Below are 18001 nucleotides of genomic sequence, written 5' to 3' on the forward strand. Positions count from 1 at the left end.
TGCATTTCTGACTGTTTTGTTGACTATGATGACTACTCCATTTCTTCTAAGGGATTCCTGCCCACAGTAGTAGATATAATGGTCATATGAGTTAAATTCACCCATTCCAGTTCATTTTAGTTTGCTGATTCCTAAAAGAGTAACAGTCAATGTTCACTCTTGCCATCTCCTGTTTGACCACTTCCAATTTGCCTTGATTCATGGACCTAACATTCCAGGTTCCTATGCAATATTGCTCTTTACAGCATTGGACCTTGCTTCTATCGCTAGTCACATCCACAACTGGGTGTTGTTTTTGCTTTGGCTCCACTGATCTCCAGTAGCATATTGGGCACCTACCGACCTGGGGTGTTCATCTTTCAGTGTCCTATCTTTTTGCCTTTTCATACTGTTCATGGGTTCTCAAGGCAAGAATACTGAAGTGGTTTGCCATTCCCTTCTCCAGTGGACCACATTCTGTCAGACCTCTCCACCATGACCTGTCTGTCTTGGGTGGTCCCACATGGCAAGGCTTAGTTTCATTGAGTTAGACAAGGCTGTGGTCCTGTGATCAGATTGGCTAGTTGTCTGTGATTGTGGTTTCAGTCTGTCTGCCCTCTGATGCCCTCTCTCAGCATCTACCCTCTTACTTGGGTTTCTCTTACCTTGGAAGTGGGATATCTCTTCACAGCTGCTCCAGCAAAGCGCAGCTGCTGCTCCTTACCTTGGACATGGGGTATCTCCTCATGGCCACCGCTCCTGAGGATATACAAAGGCAAATCTTTTATTATTCCTGGGTATTCTGGCTATTGGCGAGAAAAGACTTAACTACACAAGATAGATACCAGCATGTGAAATAAATACTAATTCTAAACAAGAAATGGCAGCGCTTTACTTCTGTAGAGAGTGGTCATGGGGAAGGTTTGATGAGACTTGGTCAAGGCTGTGAAAGACAGAGGATTTAGGTGAGTTTGCTTGCGGATTTCCTGAAGCCTTAGCACTCTGTGCATTCACTGGGTTCTTTGTCCTTTCTAGATAGAGCCACAGAAAGCGCCAGTTGTCCTTTGGCTGCAAGGGGGGCCAGGAGGCTCATCCATGTTTGGTCTCTTTGTGGAACATGGACCTTACATTGTCAGAGAAAACATGACTTGTAAGTATTGCTTGGACTCTGGTTTCCCATGGAGAGTTCTTCCTTTGAACCTTATATCTGCTTTAGAAATAACTTAGTGTGAACAATGAACCCCTAGAAATAGCTTTACAGTTTCAGATTATGAAAACGTAATTTTCTGGCAGTGTCTGAAGGAAGGAGGAGCCAGCAGGGTGAGTGTCCTGACGGGGCTGCTTTCTGCCTTGAAATTTGGGTGAAAGGTTCCCTGCTTTGTTCTGCTAGTCTACTGCTGACTCAAGCAATCCAGACTTATGAAAACATTTGGCATCTATTACTGTCTGGGTGAGACCTTTTGCATGGGACAAGTGGGTGGAATTATATCCCTAATTATTCATATAACCTGAATGGCGTACAGTTCAGCCACACAAATGATCAGATATCTTGGAAACAAGGTGCTGAGGGGCACGGGAAGGAATGGAGAAGGAGCTACATCCAGCTCTAACCCAGGTTTATCTCCACCTCAGTTTTAGGGGAGAGGAGATTGTTTACTTTCCCCAAGTCAGAATTTGGAGGGTAAACCAGTTTGTGACTTGGTATACTTATGTACGCAATTCTGTTGAAGTTGTGGGTCTCTTCAGTGTTGGATGGGAGGGAAGATTCTGGAGAATCAGAGGTTAAAGAGGATTCACTCAATTGGACAGATAGGTTTATTGCATCTGTAGGTGATGGGTGTTTCTGCATGGGGCAGTTGCATGGGGTTTTGTTTCCAAAGTTCATCTTAGATGTAGACACTCTCTGGTTCCAGGAAAAGTAAAGGAGAGGAGGGGAGGAGGAAAAACAGCTGGTGTCTGTTCCTGCTGCAGGACAGTGATGCAGGGCCAGAGTGACACAGGGTCAGAGGGACACCAAGAGTTCCCCAAACTGGAGGGGAGAGTGGGAGTGTTGGGCTCCAAACCAGAGCTAGACGTTAGGTGGAATGTTTTATTAAGGACTCAGTCTCAAGCCTCTTCTCTGCTTTACTAGTGGGTGCCAGAGACTTTCCTTGGACCACTACGTTTTCCATGCTCTACGTTGATAATCCCGTGAGTACCTGGGGTTCTATGAAATGGCAGTGTTGGCCTCTCTAGTCTTTTTCTCTTTCATTAAGTACATTTATTAAGTAGAAAAACACCAGATTTTTTTCTTTTTAAAATATAATTGTCTATTTTATTTTTTAAATAATTTTAATTTTTATTGGGCTGCTCCAGGTCTTAGTTACGGCCTAAATGGGGTCTTAGTTACGGCCTAAATGGGGTCTTAGTTGCCGCGTGCAGGATCTCGTTCCCTGACCAGGGTTCCCACCTGGTTTCCCTGCCTTGGGAGCACTAAGTCTTAACTCTTGGAGCACCAAGGAAGCCCCTATAATTGTCTATTTAAAAAACACATTTGATTTGATTTGTCCCACCCTTCCTTCAGCGTTGAAACACGTACATTGCCACATGTGAAATAGCTAACTAATGGGAAGCTACTGTGTAACACAGGAGCTCAATGGTGCCCTGTGACACCCTAGAGGGTGGGATGGGATACAGGCTGAGGGGGAGGTCCAAGGCGGGGGACTTATGTATACCTATGGCTGATTCATATTGTCGTATGGCAGAAGCCAACACAATAAAGCAATTACCCTCCAATTAAAAATTTTTTAAAAATTGAGATTTAATTTTTCTAATATGTACCATTATATCCAAGTTTGGGAGTTTTCCTTGCTGCTTTCTCTCCTTCCCTCATTTCTGGTCTTATGAAATGTCCTCTTCACTGAGTTATACCATCCAGGAAGGGATGACTTTCTGTCTACTGATAATATGGGTTTCTCTATAACTTGGGGTTTTTTTTAATAGCATGGGAACACCTCATCTTTCAAATAGAGCTCTGATATAAAAAGTCAAAACTAGCCCCTTTCACTTATCACAGTGAGCTGAATGCCTCATCTCAGGGAGAGCAAAAGCACAATTCTCCTTGGGAAGTTTTTATGAAATCAAATCAAATAAACTGCAATATAGGAGAGTAACTTTAGGGTCAACTCCTGCAGATTGGGAGTATCTGACCTCTAATCTAACTTCTTTCACTTCTCAGATGGTTCAAAGAGAAAACAGAAAAATAGGAAGGAAAAAATCCAACATTCTTGCCCCCCATCATGTTTTGTCAGCCATCTTCTTTCCTAGTCTATAATTTCATGTTTACATTAAAGTCTAATAAAATGTCCTGTTCCCTTGGCTGTTTGGAAAAAAATAAAAAATCAAAAATATTTACAACTGATGTATATGGTGGGGGTGCATTCCTTGTACATGTTGTTGACCCAAAATAAGTAGTAGCTTTTTCTGTTGATTTACTCAGTTGTCTATGAACTTCCAGGAATAAGGAACTATTAGTTTAAAGCTAATCTTTATTTTAAAACCCCTTATCTGCTGAAGGTGAAAGGGCTTAGTGGCCATATTTATCACAAGTAAAGAAATGGGGGAAAAAACTGTGTACACACACACACAACTAGCTTTTATCTTTGGCCAATAGAGAGTTCCTTCTTAGTAGGACAGAGCAGTGCACCTTCCAGGTTTCAGAGACTTTGTCTTTTGATACTGTAGCAGGGGCCAGGAATGGTGAGCTTCTCATCCTTAAATAATCATCTGGAAGGGTCCCCACTGCAGGATCAGAGAAGAGCTTTGCACTGCCAGTTTATTTGGGCTCAGCAGAGGGAAGGGGGACATGGTGACATGCAGCATCCTTCTGTGAGCATGGATGAGTGCACAGGGGTGATGCTGAAAAGCTGAGGCCAAAGGCATGACCTTGGGAATAATGTTGATTTCCTTCCCATGTGGTGTCCCTCAGCAGGATGTGCATTTCTCTCTGTTTATACCTGCTTATTTATTTCATCTTCAGGTGGGCACAGGTTTCAGTTTTACTGACCATGTCCATGGATATGCGATAGATGAGGATGACGTGGCCCGAAACTTATACAGGTAAAAGACCCTGGCTTTCTTTTGGCCATCTTCAAACCAAATGATTTTCTATTTCAATATGAAAATTCCTCCAGTAGTAGAAGTATTATTGATTGGTCATCATAGTCCAGTTCCTGAAGATCTTGTAAGAATGCTTCTACGTGAGGAGTGCTTGCACGCACGCACACACACACACACACATACACATACATACATGGCCTGTTTTCCATTTTGTTATGTTATAATTGATAACTGTGAAGTGGCCAGCAGACAAAGTAGCAAGAAGAACTTAAATCTTAAGGTGTAATTTTGTAAAAAATATCCTTTGAAAAACAATAGAAACAGCAGAATTATTCAACCAAATATACTTTTCCAGCCTTTCAACTAGCTGCCTGAGAGGTTTCTGCTTGCTGTCAACATTATTTATATATTGAACTTTGAATTTGCCAAGAAACAACATCTCAGATGTTTGTTTGTTTTCTTTCCCAGGAGTCCTTTTGTGGCCATCACAAAATACAGTTTTTCACTCCTGTGTTTCTCCTTCATGCCTTTTCCAAGCTGAAAGCTCAGCTTGCTAGCTAGTCTCTTACTTTTCTTTTCAGATTACAGAGTTATTCTTTTACATAAAATATTAAGGAAGATGTGAAGTTGTAAACCTGATCAAACAGTATACATATAATATCTTCCTTTCTCTTTTCTTACATTCATTATAGCTATTTTTAGTACATTTTCTTAAAGTGACCTTTCTTATTTGGTCATTTTGTTTCACAGTCTGTAAATTATTACTAGAGCCCAGGTCCTGGATTCTTTCCGATCACTAGGGCCCTCCCCCACCCCACCCCCAACCCTACGCCTTGTAATAATTTGCTGAAAGAATCCTAGTCTCCAAAAAGAGTTAACCAGCTCCTCTATGCTGCCCCTCTATTTTCACCAAACACCCCGTCTGCTAATTGGTGAGCAAACCCAACCAATCCCCAAAGTGAAAGTGAATCTAATAGGAGTCAGTGTTTTTTGATCTCTGACAAAAGCTTTCCGTTTTATTCTTCTTTCTCCCCAAGGCGATGGTTGGGAGGGGTGGGGGCAGGGAAGAGGAAAGAGGAACTTTTCAGCCTCTCTCCCAGAGATGTTTCTTCTCTGCTGCCCCAGAAAATGACATGGCTGGTGTCTGTCTTGCACACTTTCATTCGCCACATGTCCCATTATTTTAACACGGTCACTCAATCTCCAGATGAGCTGACTAGGACCCACACTTCTGCTTCCAGATCCTGTGGGTCCTTAGCCAGATCCTGGCAGGGGTCCCTCCGCTGCCACCAGCTCAAACACCTCCTTTTCCCCGCCACAGACATAATCCTGACGGCAGTCCTTACAAGTTAACTCAAGGGCCACGTCTTCCTCATTTAGTACTGACTGTGAGCTCTCATTTTTCAGGTCGGAAACCTACATCCCCCATACCCTCCTCCTCCAACCCTCTTTTGGCTTAACTCCAAAAAACCCTCAGTTGTTTAACTAGCAAACACCCTGAGGGCGGAGGGTCTGTATTAAAGAAATACATCAGACCCTCTAAGCCAGAGCCTTGCACCCCTGCCCTTCCTCTTCTGGCTCTCGGCCCCTCCCCCAGGGATGGTCAGCTTCCAGTTGACCCTCCGAGTAGATATTTACTGCTGACATTTGGTTCATCTCCTCTTGCAAGACATGTAAAGAGAACCTATTTCAAAGCATCCATTGTTTATAGCTGTTTTAGTTCTTTTTGCTTCAGGCTCTTAGAACTGGAAAATAGCTAATCAAGGGTAGCGCAGAAAACTGATTTCAGCTGTTTCCTTTATGGTTTATACTATTTGTTTCCCTTTGTGACTGTACTCTTCTCCCCAGCTGTCCAGATGGGTGTTTGGAATAAGAAGGTCGCTTTGAAACCTAAAAACAGGCTACTACAGGTTTAAAGAGTAGAACTTTCTTTTTCTCCCTTTAAAAACCATCTTTCTTTTTTTCTGAAAATCCCATTCCACTTCACTATTATTAGTGCACAGCTGAGAGGAGTAGATTCCTAAAAAGACGTTTGACATTTACATTTAGGCTGCTTTTCTGTGTGTTTGGAAATGAAACTTTTTCCACAAACAAGATGTTTAGACCTTTTTTTTTTTTTTTTGCTGTGTCAGTCATGTCTGACTCTTTGCGACCCAATGGACTGTAGCCACCAGGCTCCTCTGTCCATGGAATTCTCCATACAAGAATACTGGAATGAGAAGCCATTCCCTTCTCCAGGGGAATCTTACCAACCCAGGGATTGAGCTTGCGTGTCCTGCATTGCAAGAAGATTTTTCCCATCCGAGCCACCAGGGAAGCCCATTGCTAAATAAAAAAAACTTCATAACAATGTGACTATGAAACAGTTTTATATATTAAATTGAGAACAGCATTGAATGAAGGGTGCAGGTGAGATCATGGCCCGGCCATACTAGATGTGGAATGAATGAATACTGAGGATAGCTCCTCATCTCGTGCAAGAGAACAAAACCACTGGTATCCCTGTTGCTATGCTTCTTTCAGCCAGGCTATCAGTGACTAAAGGTATACCTTGTCTGGCTTTTGTTGGTATGGGGCTTTTGCTGAGATTATTTTCAGCTCAGTTATCCTGAATGTCTTGTATTTCTATGACCCTGACTTCACTAGAGCTGACCAGAGTCCAGAGCTGTCCTTGGATCTGTAATGTGTTACATTTGCATCTACCTTCTCTGCCCTGGGAGAAGGAAATGGCAACCCACTCCAGTAGCTTGCCTGGAAAATCGCGTGGGTGGAGGAACGTAGTAGGCTGCAGTCCATGGGGTCACAAAGAGTCGGACACGACTGAGCGACTTCACTATCTCTGTCCTGAGCCCATCTTCTCTTTAATAAAATTATCTGAGAAGTGGTTTCTCCTCATCATTCAACCTTACCTTCTGTGTTTCATCCTGTTGTCCCTTAATGTACCTTTCTGCCACTGAGTAGCCTTTGACTAAAATTCTACTTATTTGACAAGGCCTTGACACAATGCCAGCAAGGTTCCAAATTGAAAGACATGGAAGAGAGATATGCTTTGTGTGCCATATAGCTCTTGTGCCTGAATAAATGCCTTGAGTGCACGCGCACACATGCGCGCACACACACTCACACACAGACACACATGTATACTATGTATTAGGTTGATCAAAAATTTGCTCGGGTTTTTCCATAACATCTTACAGACAAACTCAAATGAACTTTTTGGCCAATCTGATATTATATGCTTTAGCCGTTGTACTTCTAAAGTTTGCAGTTTAATGTGAGGATGATTCTAGATTTTACTTTTGAATAACCCTTTACCATGTAATGGTCTAATCCTTGATGAAAACACAATTCAATGAACAAATGGCCTATATACCTCTAACTTACCAAATTTACCTTTTTCATTCCCATTTAAGAAAAACCTACTAAGGCATTTCTATGATTAGCCAAATTTTTGTTCAGATCCTACTGTAAAATTAAAATTCCATGATAACTTCCTCAATTGGGACCTTGCCTTGGAAACTTCAACTAGAGAATCCTTTTTTTTCAAGCTAGAAGTAAGCTGGGAGATTATCTCCTTCAACTAAGATTGCCAGATAAAATATAGAATGCCAGTTAAATTTGAATTTCAGATAAACAGTGAATAATTGTTTAATCTAAGTATGTCCTGTGCAATTTTGGGGACAGACTTATACTAAAATATTATTTGTTGTTTATCTGAAATTCAAATTTAGTTAGACATCTGGTATTTTATTTGCTAAATCTGGCAACCCCAACAACTTTCCAACAAATTCTTGAAGGAAATAAGTTTTAAGCTAAAGCACAAGGCTTAATTGAGATTTACTATATTAAATTGTCTATTGCCATTCCAACTAGCAGGAAGAGAGAAAGAGAAGTAATTTTTAGCCTGAAGGTTAAAGAGGCAAGGGTGGAGAATAAACTCCTATTTTTGTCTCAGCTCTAAAGGCAGCGTATTGCCAGCACAAACATGGAGGCTATGTAATGCACTTTCCAGATTTAGTTGCTACAAAGATTTCAGTTACTATAAATAATAAATAAATACACTGAAATTCTACAGTAGAGTTTAATGTTAGCTTGTTTTTTTAAAGATTTTTTTATGTGGACCATTTTTAAAGTCTTTATGAATTTGTTACAATATTGCTTCTGTTTTATGTTTTGGTTTTTTGGCTGTAAGTCATGTGGGATCCTAGGTCCCTGACCAGGGATCAAACCTTCACCCCTTGCACTGGAAGGAGAAGTCCTAACCACTGGACCATCAGAGAGGTTCCAATGCTGGAATCTTAATGGAGACTTTGAAAATTAAGTTATCGCCAGGATTGTGGTGATTGTAATGACCCAGTTTTGCCTCTGTGTAACCCTTGAACTTTCTGCTCCTGGTTTTTCAGGGCCTCCTTGCCTTTCATCTTCATTGGCTAGTTCACGGCTTTTAGTCCCTCAGCAGGATACTGGAACAAAAACCCTACCCAGCTTCTCAGGCATTGCAATCTAGGTCAAGACATTCATAAGGCTCCAGAGTTTCACAAGTTTTTGTCTCCTTTATGAAAGATTCTGTTCAAGTAGAGAATCGTTCAATAATCCACCCTTTTCTTGCTTGTTATGAAATAATTTCTTGAGCCTGTTTAAATCTATTTCAGCATACCAAAGTGGCTGTTGGCAATCTTTAGTAAATGTAGATATTTTGAGCCTGGAGGCCACTTTGCATTTACTTCCATAACTGTGGGCATTTGGTGATTTTCCTTTAGACTATAGTCATTTTAGGGGGCTTCCCAGGTGGCTTAGCAGTAAAGAATCCACCTGTGATTGTAGGAGACACAAGAGACATGGGTTCGATCCCTGGGCCAGGAAGATCCCCTGGAGTAGGAAATAGAAACCCACTCCAGTATTCTTGCCTGGAAAACTTCATGGACAGAGGAGCCTGACAGGCTACAGTCCATGGGGCTGCAAAGAGTCAAACACAGCTGAGCGACTGAACACATACACATCTAGTCAGTTTACAGTTTTTCTGTTCTTTGGTTATTAAAACACTGAAATTCTAGGGGACCCATTAGAATATAAAAATGTTCAGTGTTCCCCACAGAGAGAGGTTGGTAAGCAACTCAGGTTCCCATTACCTCACCATAAACTGAGGTTAGTGGGACTATAATGTTTGTAGAACTAACTCCACAAATTGCTAAATGATAGGTGAAAGCCTGTGGCACTTTGCCCAAGGGTCCCCTCAACAGGCAAGTGATTCAAGTTGGTAACCCAGGGATTTGGAAACCTTTCCAGAGTGTTGATGTTCACTTATATGAACTTCTGAGTATCACGGAGCAAGCCTACAAGTATTTTTCTAACCATCCACAGGGTATGGAGTGTCATACACTCATGAAACTTTGAAAACAATACCTCCAGAAGCTTATAGCATAACGGTATCTTAATTCAATGCAAAACCTCTTGTCTAAGGGTGAAACTGGGTAGTATAGTATGATTCCATTTAATTTTTATTGTTGCTTTTCTTTTTGCAGTGCATTAGTTCAGTTTTTCGAGTTGTTTTCTGACTATAGAGACAATGACTTTTATGCCACTGGGGAGGTAAGTTGAAATCATGTTTTCTTGTGTGCTTCCAACATCATCAGGACTGGAATATATTATGACACCTGTGGTTTATTCATTTAGTGTGTACACACACATTAATATTAATTCAATCCATATAAAAAATTCTCAAATCATTCCCTACTATGTCTGAGGCTTTGGACAAGTATTAAAAATTCAGTGAGGAATAAGACATTAATTCTGCCATAAATCTGAGAGTCTAATAATAAATACAACACAGAATGAAAAGTACAATTAGGAAAGTAGCTGTAAAGACAAGTAGCTTAAGGTGAGCAAATAGCTACCTCTCAAGATGTGATCCACAGGAAAGGTCAGACAGAGGAGGCAAGAATTAAACTGGATTTTGAAGGATGAATATGGGTATATTAGTCAAGGCTCTTCTGCTTACAAGTGACAAAAACTGTATTCAAAGCGGCTTAAGTAAAACAGGGGATTGACTTGTTGGCATCAGGTATGGCTGGATCTGGGTGCTCAAATATTATCATCAGGATTTTGTGTCACATTCTCTTGATCTAATCGTTTGGCTTTGCACGTGACTGGTTTCATTCTCAGGTACGTTCTTTTCACCTGTGCCCTCGCCTCTCCAGTCCACTCCAGAGCTCTAGAGATAGCCTACAGGCTAAACTTCTCCCTCGTCAGAATTCCACCACATTTCTAAATCTCATTGTCCATTTGGAGCCCATGCCCATTCTAGGGGCCAGGGGGATGGAGTATACAGATTGGCCAGAATGGTGCCTGAGGCCCACTGCAATGCCCAGGAAGCAGCGAATCTTGAAGCCTTTACACCTGAGCCACAAGCTTGAGAATGGGAGATGAGTGGTCTCCAGAGGAAGATCTGAGTGATGATACCAGAGGGAGGGCTGGAAGGATGCAAGCACAGACCACAGGTGTCCATTGTAAGGGTGTCAAAGTGGAAAACGGTCTCAGCTTTTGCAAGGGAATGACAAGTTAATGGAACTAGGATCTTCCCTCTCTTCACCTTTTTTCTCCTTTTTCTAAACTGTCTAGAAAGGATATCCTGACTGTTTAGCTTCTTACACTTAAGTCTTTTTAAAAGACTGTTACCTAGTTAGGATATTTTAGGACCTCTACCAGTAATTCCCTGCTGTTCCTTCCCTTTTAACCCATTTCAGAGGCAGCATGGGGAAGGGGGAAGGAAGTGACACCCCTGTCATTTTGGTAGCAACCTTGGAAAACAGTCAGCAGAAATCTGCTTAGAGTGTAATTCCTTGTCTTGTGAATAATGTGACAATGTTGTTAACCGTGATGTTGAACTTTTCAGCAAAGCTGCCAAATTTTCAATGAAAAACTTGACTTGTCTACTTCATGTCAGTCTGGTGGTTTCACGCGTGTAATTTCTGAATGTGTGCTGGAAAGGACAGTTTTATTTTTACATTCTCTGCTGCTAGGATGAATACTTTTAAGGAAACCTGTGCCTTCAAAGTGATGAAGGAAGATGGGAATGAGGGCGGGCAGGGACTAGGGTGGAGACGCACTTGCCAGGCAGCAGCATCTCTGTGAGAACCATGCAGGAGATGTTAAATCAGGGGCACACCTCTTTCTAGAAGGAGGAGCACTCAGTAGTGCCTGATGGTTTATTATTTGCAGAATGTGGTGTTTCTCTTTAGTTTGTTCCATCTGGTCTTCTGTTAAGGCTAGGAGGAAGAATGGAGAAGTGGAAGGAATTCTGCATTAATTATTAGGAGACCTGAGGTTCATTGCTGGCTTTGTCTCTCTCTGAATGATTCCAGACAATTTCTTTAACTTCTCTGGGCCTCTGAATTTCATCTTACAATCAGAAGGGTTGGTTTTTAAATTAGATCACTTCCAGGGATATTTTGCTTTACTGGATGTTCAACCCTAGTTACCTAGACATACCCTTAAAGCATCTGTATATAAATGCAGTTTTAACATAATACCAACCCCACCCTCCCTGTTGCCACCATCAAAAAAAAAATGTTGTAATAGATTTTTCAAGAAAGGGAAATCTTTTCTCTTGTGAACTCTTAATTTCTTCATACTTTCGGGAGAGGTTGAAAATAATGCTGCTAGATTTGTAAAACTGTTCTTGGAAAAGAAATGCATAAACTCAGAAATGGTTTTCTGCTTCTCATTGCAAATGTGAAAGTGTTAGTTGGTCAGTCATGTCAGACTCTTCGCGACTCTTTGGACTGTAGCCCACCAGGCTCCTCTGTCCATGAAATTCTCCAGGCAAGAATACTGGAGTAGATATCCATTCCCTTCTCCAGGGGATCTTCCCAACCCAGGGATCAAACCTGGGTCTCCCACAGGTGGATTCTTTACCATCTGAGCCACCAGGGAAGCCTATTGCAAATGTACTGGACCTAAATATCTTCCACTTTTGTGTGCTGTGAATGAGAGTAGCCTGTTGCTCTAAGCAACTTGAGCAGCTGTTCAACGCCCTGAATTTGTTGTAAAGGAGTCTGGAAGTAATAACAGTATCTTCTGTATAGGGTTGTTTTGAGCATTTAATTAGATAATCCTCCTCAAATATTTAACAGAGTGACTGGCTGTAGAGAGTACCCAACACATGATGACTATTACTACCATTCATGTTGAAAAGTTGGATTAATATATTATTGCTTCAAAGCATATGGCCTAATGCATATAAGCAGGGGCTGAGATGTTTAAAGAGCTCTGCTCACTTGTTTGTGGGGTGTGGTGTTGTCTCCCCTCTAATTTTGAAATCATCTGTAAAAGAAATTGTTCGCTTCATCAGAAGATGATGGTGGAGCTTAGCAGCTTTGGATAATAGCAAAATGTGTGTGGACCAACCGAGGGCCCTCACCCCTGCCCTGTGGACCATGGTGAGGCCACAACAAAGGGTATGGACCTGCATTTGAAGCAGTGGAGAAGGAAGAATTGCTTTGTCTCCTTCCCTTCTCTCCACTTCTGCCCGGAACACCAACTGGAATTAATTTTCTCTAAAGAGAGACAAATGTGTCTGTAAATCACCCTCCTCGAGGCATGAAAAAATGTACTTCAAAAAGAGAAACAAGCTGCATTTAATTCACATAATTAACTTTCTTCATAAGTGTTATCCTTTCTGAGCCAGTAACTATTAGTGAGATTGCTCTTTTTCATGAGGTTCAGACACTCTTTAGAATCTGCTCAAATGTACGTGGGCCCAGCTAGAAATTAAAGCAAAACAGCCCTGGTGCATGAAGGCAGGGAGGTGGCAGGAGGGAGGGGTCTGTCCACTGTCCTCTGCGCCTGTGGTTTTCAGTCCACTCATGGGAACCAGTGCTTAGGGGTGGTTGTGCCAATGGGTGGGATTGCTTGTGAATGGCATCTGAAAAAACTGAGCATTTCTCTTTGATCAGCAGGAGGGGGCTGCTTTCCTTAGAAGCAGTTTGCAACCAGGGTTTATTTGAGGCAAAACTTTGAAGCTATTTAAAAATTAGCAAGCTTAATAGGATACTTTATCTTCATTCACATGAGCAAAATCCTGCTGGGTTCAGAGAGTCTGATTTCTTCATTGAAATCATCATGGTCCAATGGGTTCAGAGGGGCAGGATCCCAGGAGTCAAGAGCCAGGTTTGCTTAATTTGTTTCATACAATACTAGGCACAGTGTTTAATGGATGTTATAGAGTGGCTTTGAGCAAGGCATTTGCCAGATAAAATAAAAATATCGCTGACATGTCTCTTTGGCTTTTTTTGGTCTCCCTTTCATGGTTCTTCTCTCCCTGTATTGCACCCAGGCCCTGGGAACCTCCTTTCTATTCTCTTATTTTTCAGTGCCCTAACTCCCACTCTCAGCCTTCCTTTCCTTGGCTATATGGTGTGTGGTCCTAGTTCTTCCAGGCTTCCTCCATCCCATCATGATTATTCTGTTTCTGTCCCCAGTTCTGACTTGTTACCAGCTCACTGTCCATTAGAGGAAACTCGATTAAGCGCACTCCCAGCATGCTGCTGCTGCTGTTAAGTCGCTTCAGTTGTGTCCGGCTCTGTGTGATGCTGTAGACTGCAGTTCACCAGGCTCCTCTGTCCATGGGATTCTCTAGGCAAGAGTACTGAAGTGGATTGCCATGCCCTTCTCCAGGGGATCTTCCTGACCCAGGGATCGAACTCGCGTCTCCTGTATTGTTGGCAGATTCTTTATCACAGAGCCACCAGGGAAGCCTCTTCCCAGTGTACTTGTCTTTGAATAGAGGATAGAGCCTAAGCCATAGAAAGATACTTGTAATAGGGGAATTTCAAGCGCTGACACACCTGTAAAGGGGCAGGCTGGGAGAACTACCCCAGTGACAGGTTTATACTTGTTTATGAAGGCTGCACCTTTGTCTTAGCCCAGCCTTGTGATCCTTGAATTTGGTGGTTAGAAGGGGACCTTCTGGAGAAGGAAATTGCAACCCACTCCAGTATTCTTGTGAGAAATCCCAAGGACAGAGGAGCCTGGCGGGCACACAGAAGAGCTGGACACAACTGAGCGACTAAACAGCAACAAAGGGGACCTTCTAGAGTGTTTAGTCCCTTTGTTTTATTTATAGATCTTATTTGAGAATATTTATTGAGAGTGAACTTCCAGATGTTCAAGCTGGTTTTAGAAAAGGCAGAGGAACCAGAGATCAAATTGCCAACATCCATTGGATCATCGAAAAAGCAAGAGAATTCCAGAAAAACATCTGTTTCTGCTTTATTGACTATGCCAAAGCCTTTGACTGTGTGGATCACAATAAACTATGGAAAATTCTGAAAGAGATGGGAATACCAGACCACCTGACCTGCCTCTTGAGAAACATATATGCAGGTCAGGAAGCAACAGTTCGAACTGGACATGGAACAACAGACTGGTTCCAAATAGGGAAGGGAGTACCTCAACGCTGTATATTGTCACCCTGCTTATTTAACTTATATGCAGAGTACATCATGAGAAACACCGGGCTGGAAGAAGCATAAACTGGAGTCAAGATTGGCGGGAGAAATATCAATAACCTCAGATATGCAGATGACACCACCCTTGTGGCAGAAAGTGAAGAGGAACTAAAAAGCCTCTTAATGAAAGTGAAAGAGGAGAGTGAAAAAGTTGGCTTAAAGCTCAACATTCAGAAAACTAAGATCATGGCATCTGATCCCATCACTTCATGGCAACTAGATGGGGAAACAGTGGAAACAGTGTCAGACTTTATTTTTTTAGGCTCCAAAATCACTGCAGATGGTGATTGCAGCCATGAAATTAAGATGCTTACTCCTTGGAAGGAAAGTTATGGCCAACCTAGATAAAAAGCAGAGTTATTACTTTGCCAACAAAGGTCCATCTAGTCAAGGCTATGGTTTTTCCAGTGGTCATGTATGGATGTGAGCTAGATTGTAAAGAAAGCTGAGGGCTGAAGAATTGATGCTTTTGAACTGTGGTGTTGGAGAAGACGCTTGAGAGTCCCTTGGACTGCAAGGAGATCCAACCAGTCCATCCTAAAGGAGACCAGTCCTGGGTGTTCATTGGAAGGACTGATGCTGAGGCTGAAACTCCAATACTTTGGCCACCTGATGCGAAGAGTTGACCCACTGGAAAAGACCCTGATGCTGGGAGGGATTGGGGGCAGGAGGAGAAGGGGACGACAGAGGATGAGATGGCTGGATGGCATCACCGACTCGATGGACATGGGTTTGGGTAAACTCTGGGAGTTTGCGATGGACAGGGAGGCCTGGAGTGCTGCGATTCGTGGGGTCGCAGAGTCGGACACGACTGAGCAACTGAACTGAGTTGATTGAGAGTGGGTCATATGACAGGCATGATGCTGAGCACAGTTTCATGCAGTTCTTTATTTAATCCTCACGACTGTCTTAAGAAGCTAGTGCTGTTATTATCATACCCATTTTACAGCTGAGATAAATGAGGCTTGGAGAGGTTGCAAGCTCATCCAGCCCAGGATTAGAACCTAAGCAGCTGGACTCGAGAACCCAAGGACTGTGGTCGAGGGACAAACTCAGGATTGGAACCCCATTCATGGAGATGCTTTCTGGAGCCTGGCTGCTCTCTCCTCACAAATGCACTGTCTCCGGAACCCACCTCTTCCCACAGAACAGATCTGTCTGTACAAGGGAGTCAAACATCCTTTCTATATTTTGTGCAGTCTCTAAGGGTTACTAACCTTATACAAACAGTAAAGAAGTTCCCAGCTTCTTGGATATTTCTGTCTTTCTGGCCAAGACTTCATTTTAATCATAAAGGCTTGGCTTTGATCATAAAGTTTTATGGAGTAAATGGAGGTTTCAAGTGATCTAAAGGCTTGAAGTCCTTGGAATGTAATTATTTCTCAAAGCTTGGAACTTGCTGAATTTTATTAGATAACATGTGAGCTGCTTTAACTCTTGAGCTCATGACAGATGTCTATTTTCAGTTATGTTCTTCTGACTTGCCAATATTTTCTTTTAGAATTGAAAATGGATTTTGAGTATTTAATGAGTTTAATATTAGAAAAGTCAAGGTTTAAGCTGCAACCTGAAGAATTGAATGGGGGCATATGGAAATGTTTGCAAATTGGGCCTCAGTCTTTTGGATAGCATATCTAAGTCAAATCAGCACATATTTACTGATTCTTTAGTTACACGGAAAAGAATACGAGTAAATCAGAAGTAATTATAAACTTTGTCTGAAGTGAGCTACCATGCTGGACCAAACAGCATGGCAACACAAATAATACCTGATTGGAGGCTGAGGACCGGAAATACTAAAGTAAATCTATTATGCACAGCTTCAGCCTTCTGCGTTCTATCTACAGTGAGCAAATGAAGGATTCAGTTTGTTGACTGTGGTCCAGTATGTTCATGCTCTTTATTTAAAAGTCGAATTAACTACAGTCTCTAAACAAAAGTGTTTACTCCTCTGATCGAATCACCTGGCTTCAAGCTGGGTATGAATTTCTCTAAAATCGGCACTGAGGTCAGAGTTAGGGGGAAGTAAGGGGCATCTTTTTCACCTATTTTAGTCACTGATGAAATTATTTTTTAAAGAAGCATCATCTCAAAACAAAATAGACACATATCAGTTGGAAGGCAGTAGATACTTTTTCATAAATTTATGTGACTAAAAGTTGGATACAGATCAAAATGTTTTTCTTATATGTCTATTCCTGTAAATTCTGCATTTCTTTTTAAGTCCATAGTCAAGAGAAAGAGCTATTTAGATAAAATCATATTCTCATTAGAAACCCCCCCCCCTTGTTTAATCACAGCAGTGTGGTCTTGAAATTAGATGATGCATGGTCTAGCAATGTCTAGGAAGTTGTAGAGATTACCACAATCTGTTGTGTAGAAACCAAAGTTCTAGTTTTCCCCATTCATTAAATTTCTGAACTAGCTACGTTAAGGCTACCCCTCTTCTCTCTTCAGTAGAAATAATGGTGCTGAGTGAAGTAAGATTCTATGCCAAGGCTAGATGAAGTCAAGGTTGTCCTAGCTTAATCTGGTCCTCTTGACTGTTGTGTCCTGTGTGACTCCATTCAGCTTAGGCCTTTCACCAATTTTTGTGGTGAAATTCTCTTCAAGGCATGTCCCCGTCTTAAAGGCATGTTCACTTTGATTGCCCTCATACATGGGAGTAGCTCCACCACAATCTGTGCTTGGGGACAGTTAGAGGACATGAAACTGGTGTGCCTCTGTCCACAAGGAGAGCTCACCTGTTTTTCTCCTGAGCATGGAATGGTTCTCACGAGCCCTGAGGTGAATTCTTTAGGTACGTTCATCCCACCTGGAGTGGCTGGGGACCTGGTGACAGAGCAGGGAAAAGGGCGTTGATGACCCTGACCATCCTCACTGGGTCATTGCTGAAGCTGACAACTGCCCTTTTCCACTTCCAAGCAGAGGTGAGGGGCTAGGACCAGTAAATAGTCACACTTGGTAACCAGATTTAAAAGCCATTGCTCATTATCACTGATAAAGTTTCTGTAAGTTTTACCATAAAAGGTATACTTAGAAGCAAGTCAGAGATGAATATAATGGCGTCTACTTTAGTAGGAAATGTAGACGACTGAGAGTAGCTTACACAATAGTAACTGCTAACATATGTGAAGTTTCTGTCAGAGGACATTGTTTCCATTAAAGTATTATTCTCTGACATGGTTTTTTTTTTTTCTTCTGGAGGAGCTGATTGAAACTTGATTTTTAGATATAATTTTTTTTCCTTCCTTAAAAGTAACTGGGTGGCAGGGGTGCAGTAAGTCTGCTGTGAATGTTGTTGAAACATGTAAGAAGGGAGAGATTCAGACGGAATACACAATTACAAGTTTCTTTAAGTCCAATTGTATTGTGCTTTTACACATCTGGATAATTAACCAAGCATTACATTCCCT

At 41.9% G+C, this 18001-nt stretch overlaps 1 protein-coding gene across 6 annotated transcripts in view; it reads left to right on the forward strand.

The window, feature by feature from the left end:
* CPVL (carboxypeptidase vitellogenic like) overlaps positions 1-18001 on the forward strand; it is a 125483-nt gene that overhangs the window by 47899 nt on the left and 59583 nt on the right. For all 6 annotated transcript variants that reach the window (XM_043872676.1, XM_043872673.1, XM_043872675.1 and 3 more), the window contains 4 exons: positions 1015-1129; positions 2111-2169; positions 3998-4077; positions 9600-9666. In XM_043872676.1, coding sequence (XP_043728611.1) covers positions 1015-1129; positions 2111-2169; positions 3998-4077; positions 9600-9666 — 321 coding nt within the window. The remainder of the gene's footprint in view (positions 1-1014; positions 1130-2110; positions 2170-3997; positions 4078-9599; positions 9667-18001) is intronic.

Source organism: Cervus elaphus, chromosome 18, assembly GCF_910594005.1.
Source record: "Cervus elaphus chromosome 18, mCerEla1.1, whole genome shotgun sequence".
NCBI classification, from domain to species: Eukaryota; Metazoa; Chordata; class Mammalia; order Artiodactyla; family Cervidae; genus Cervus; species Cervus elaphus.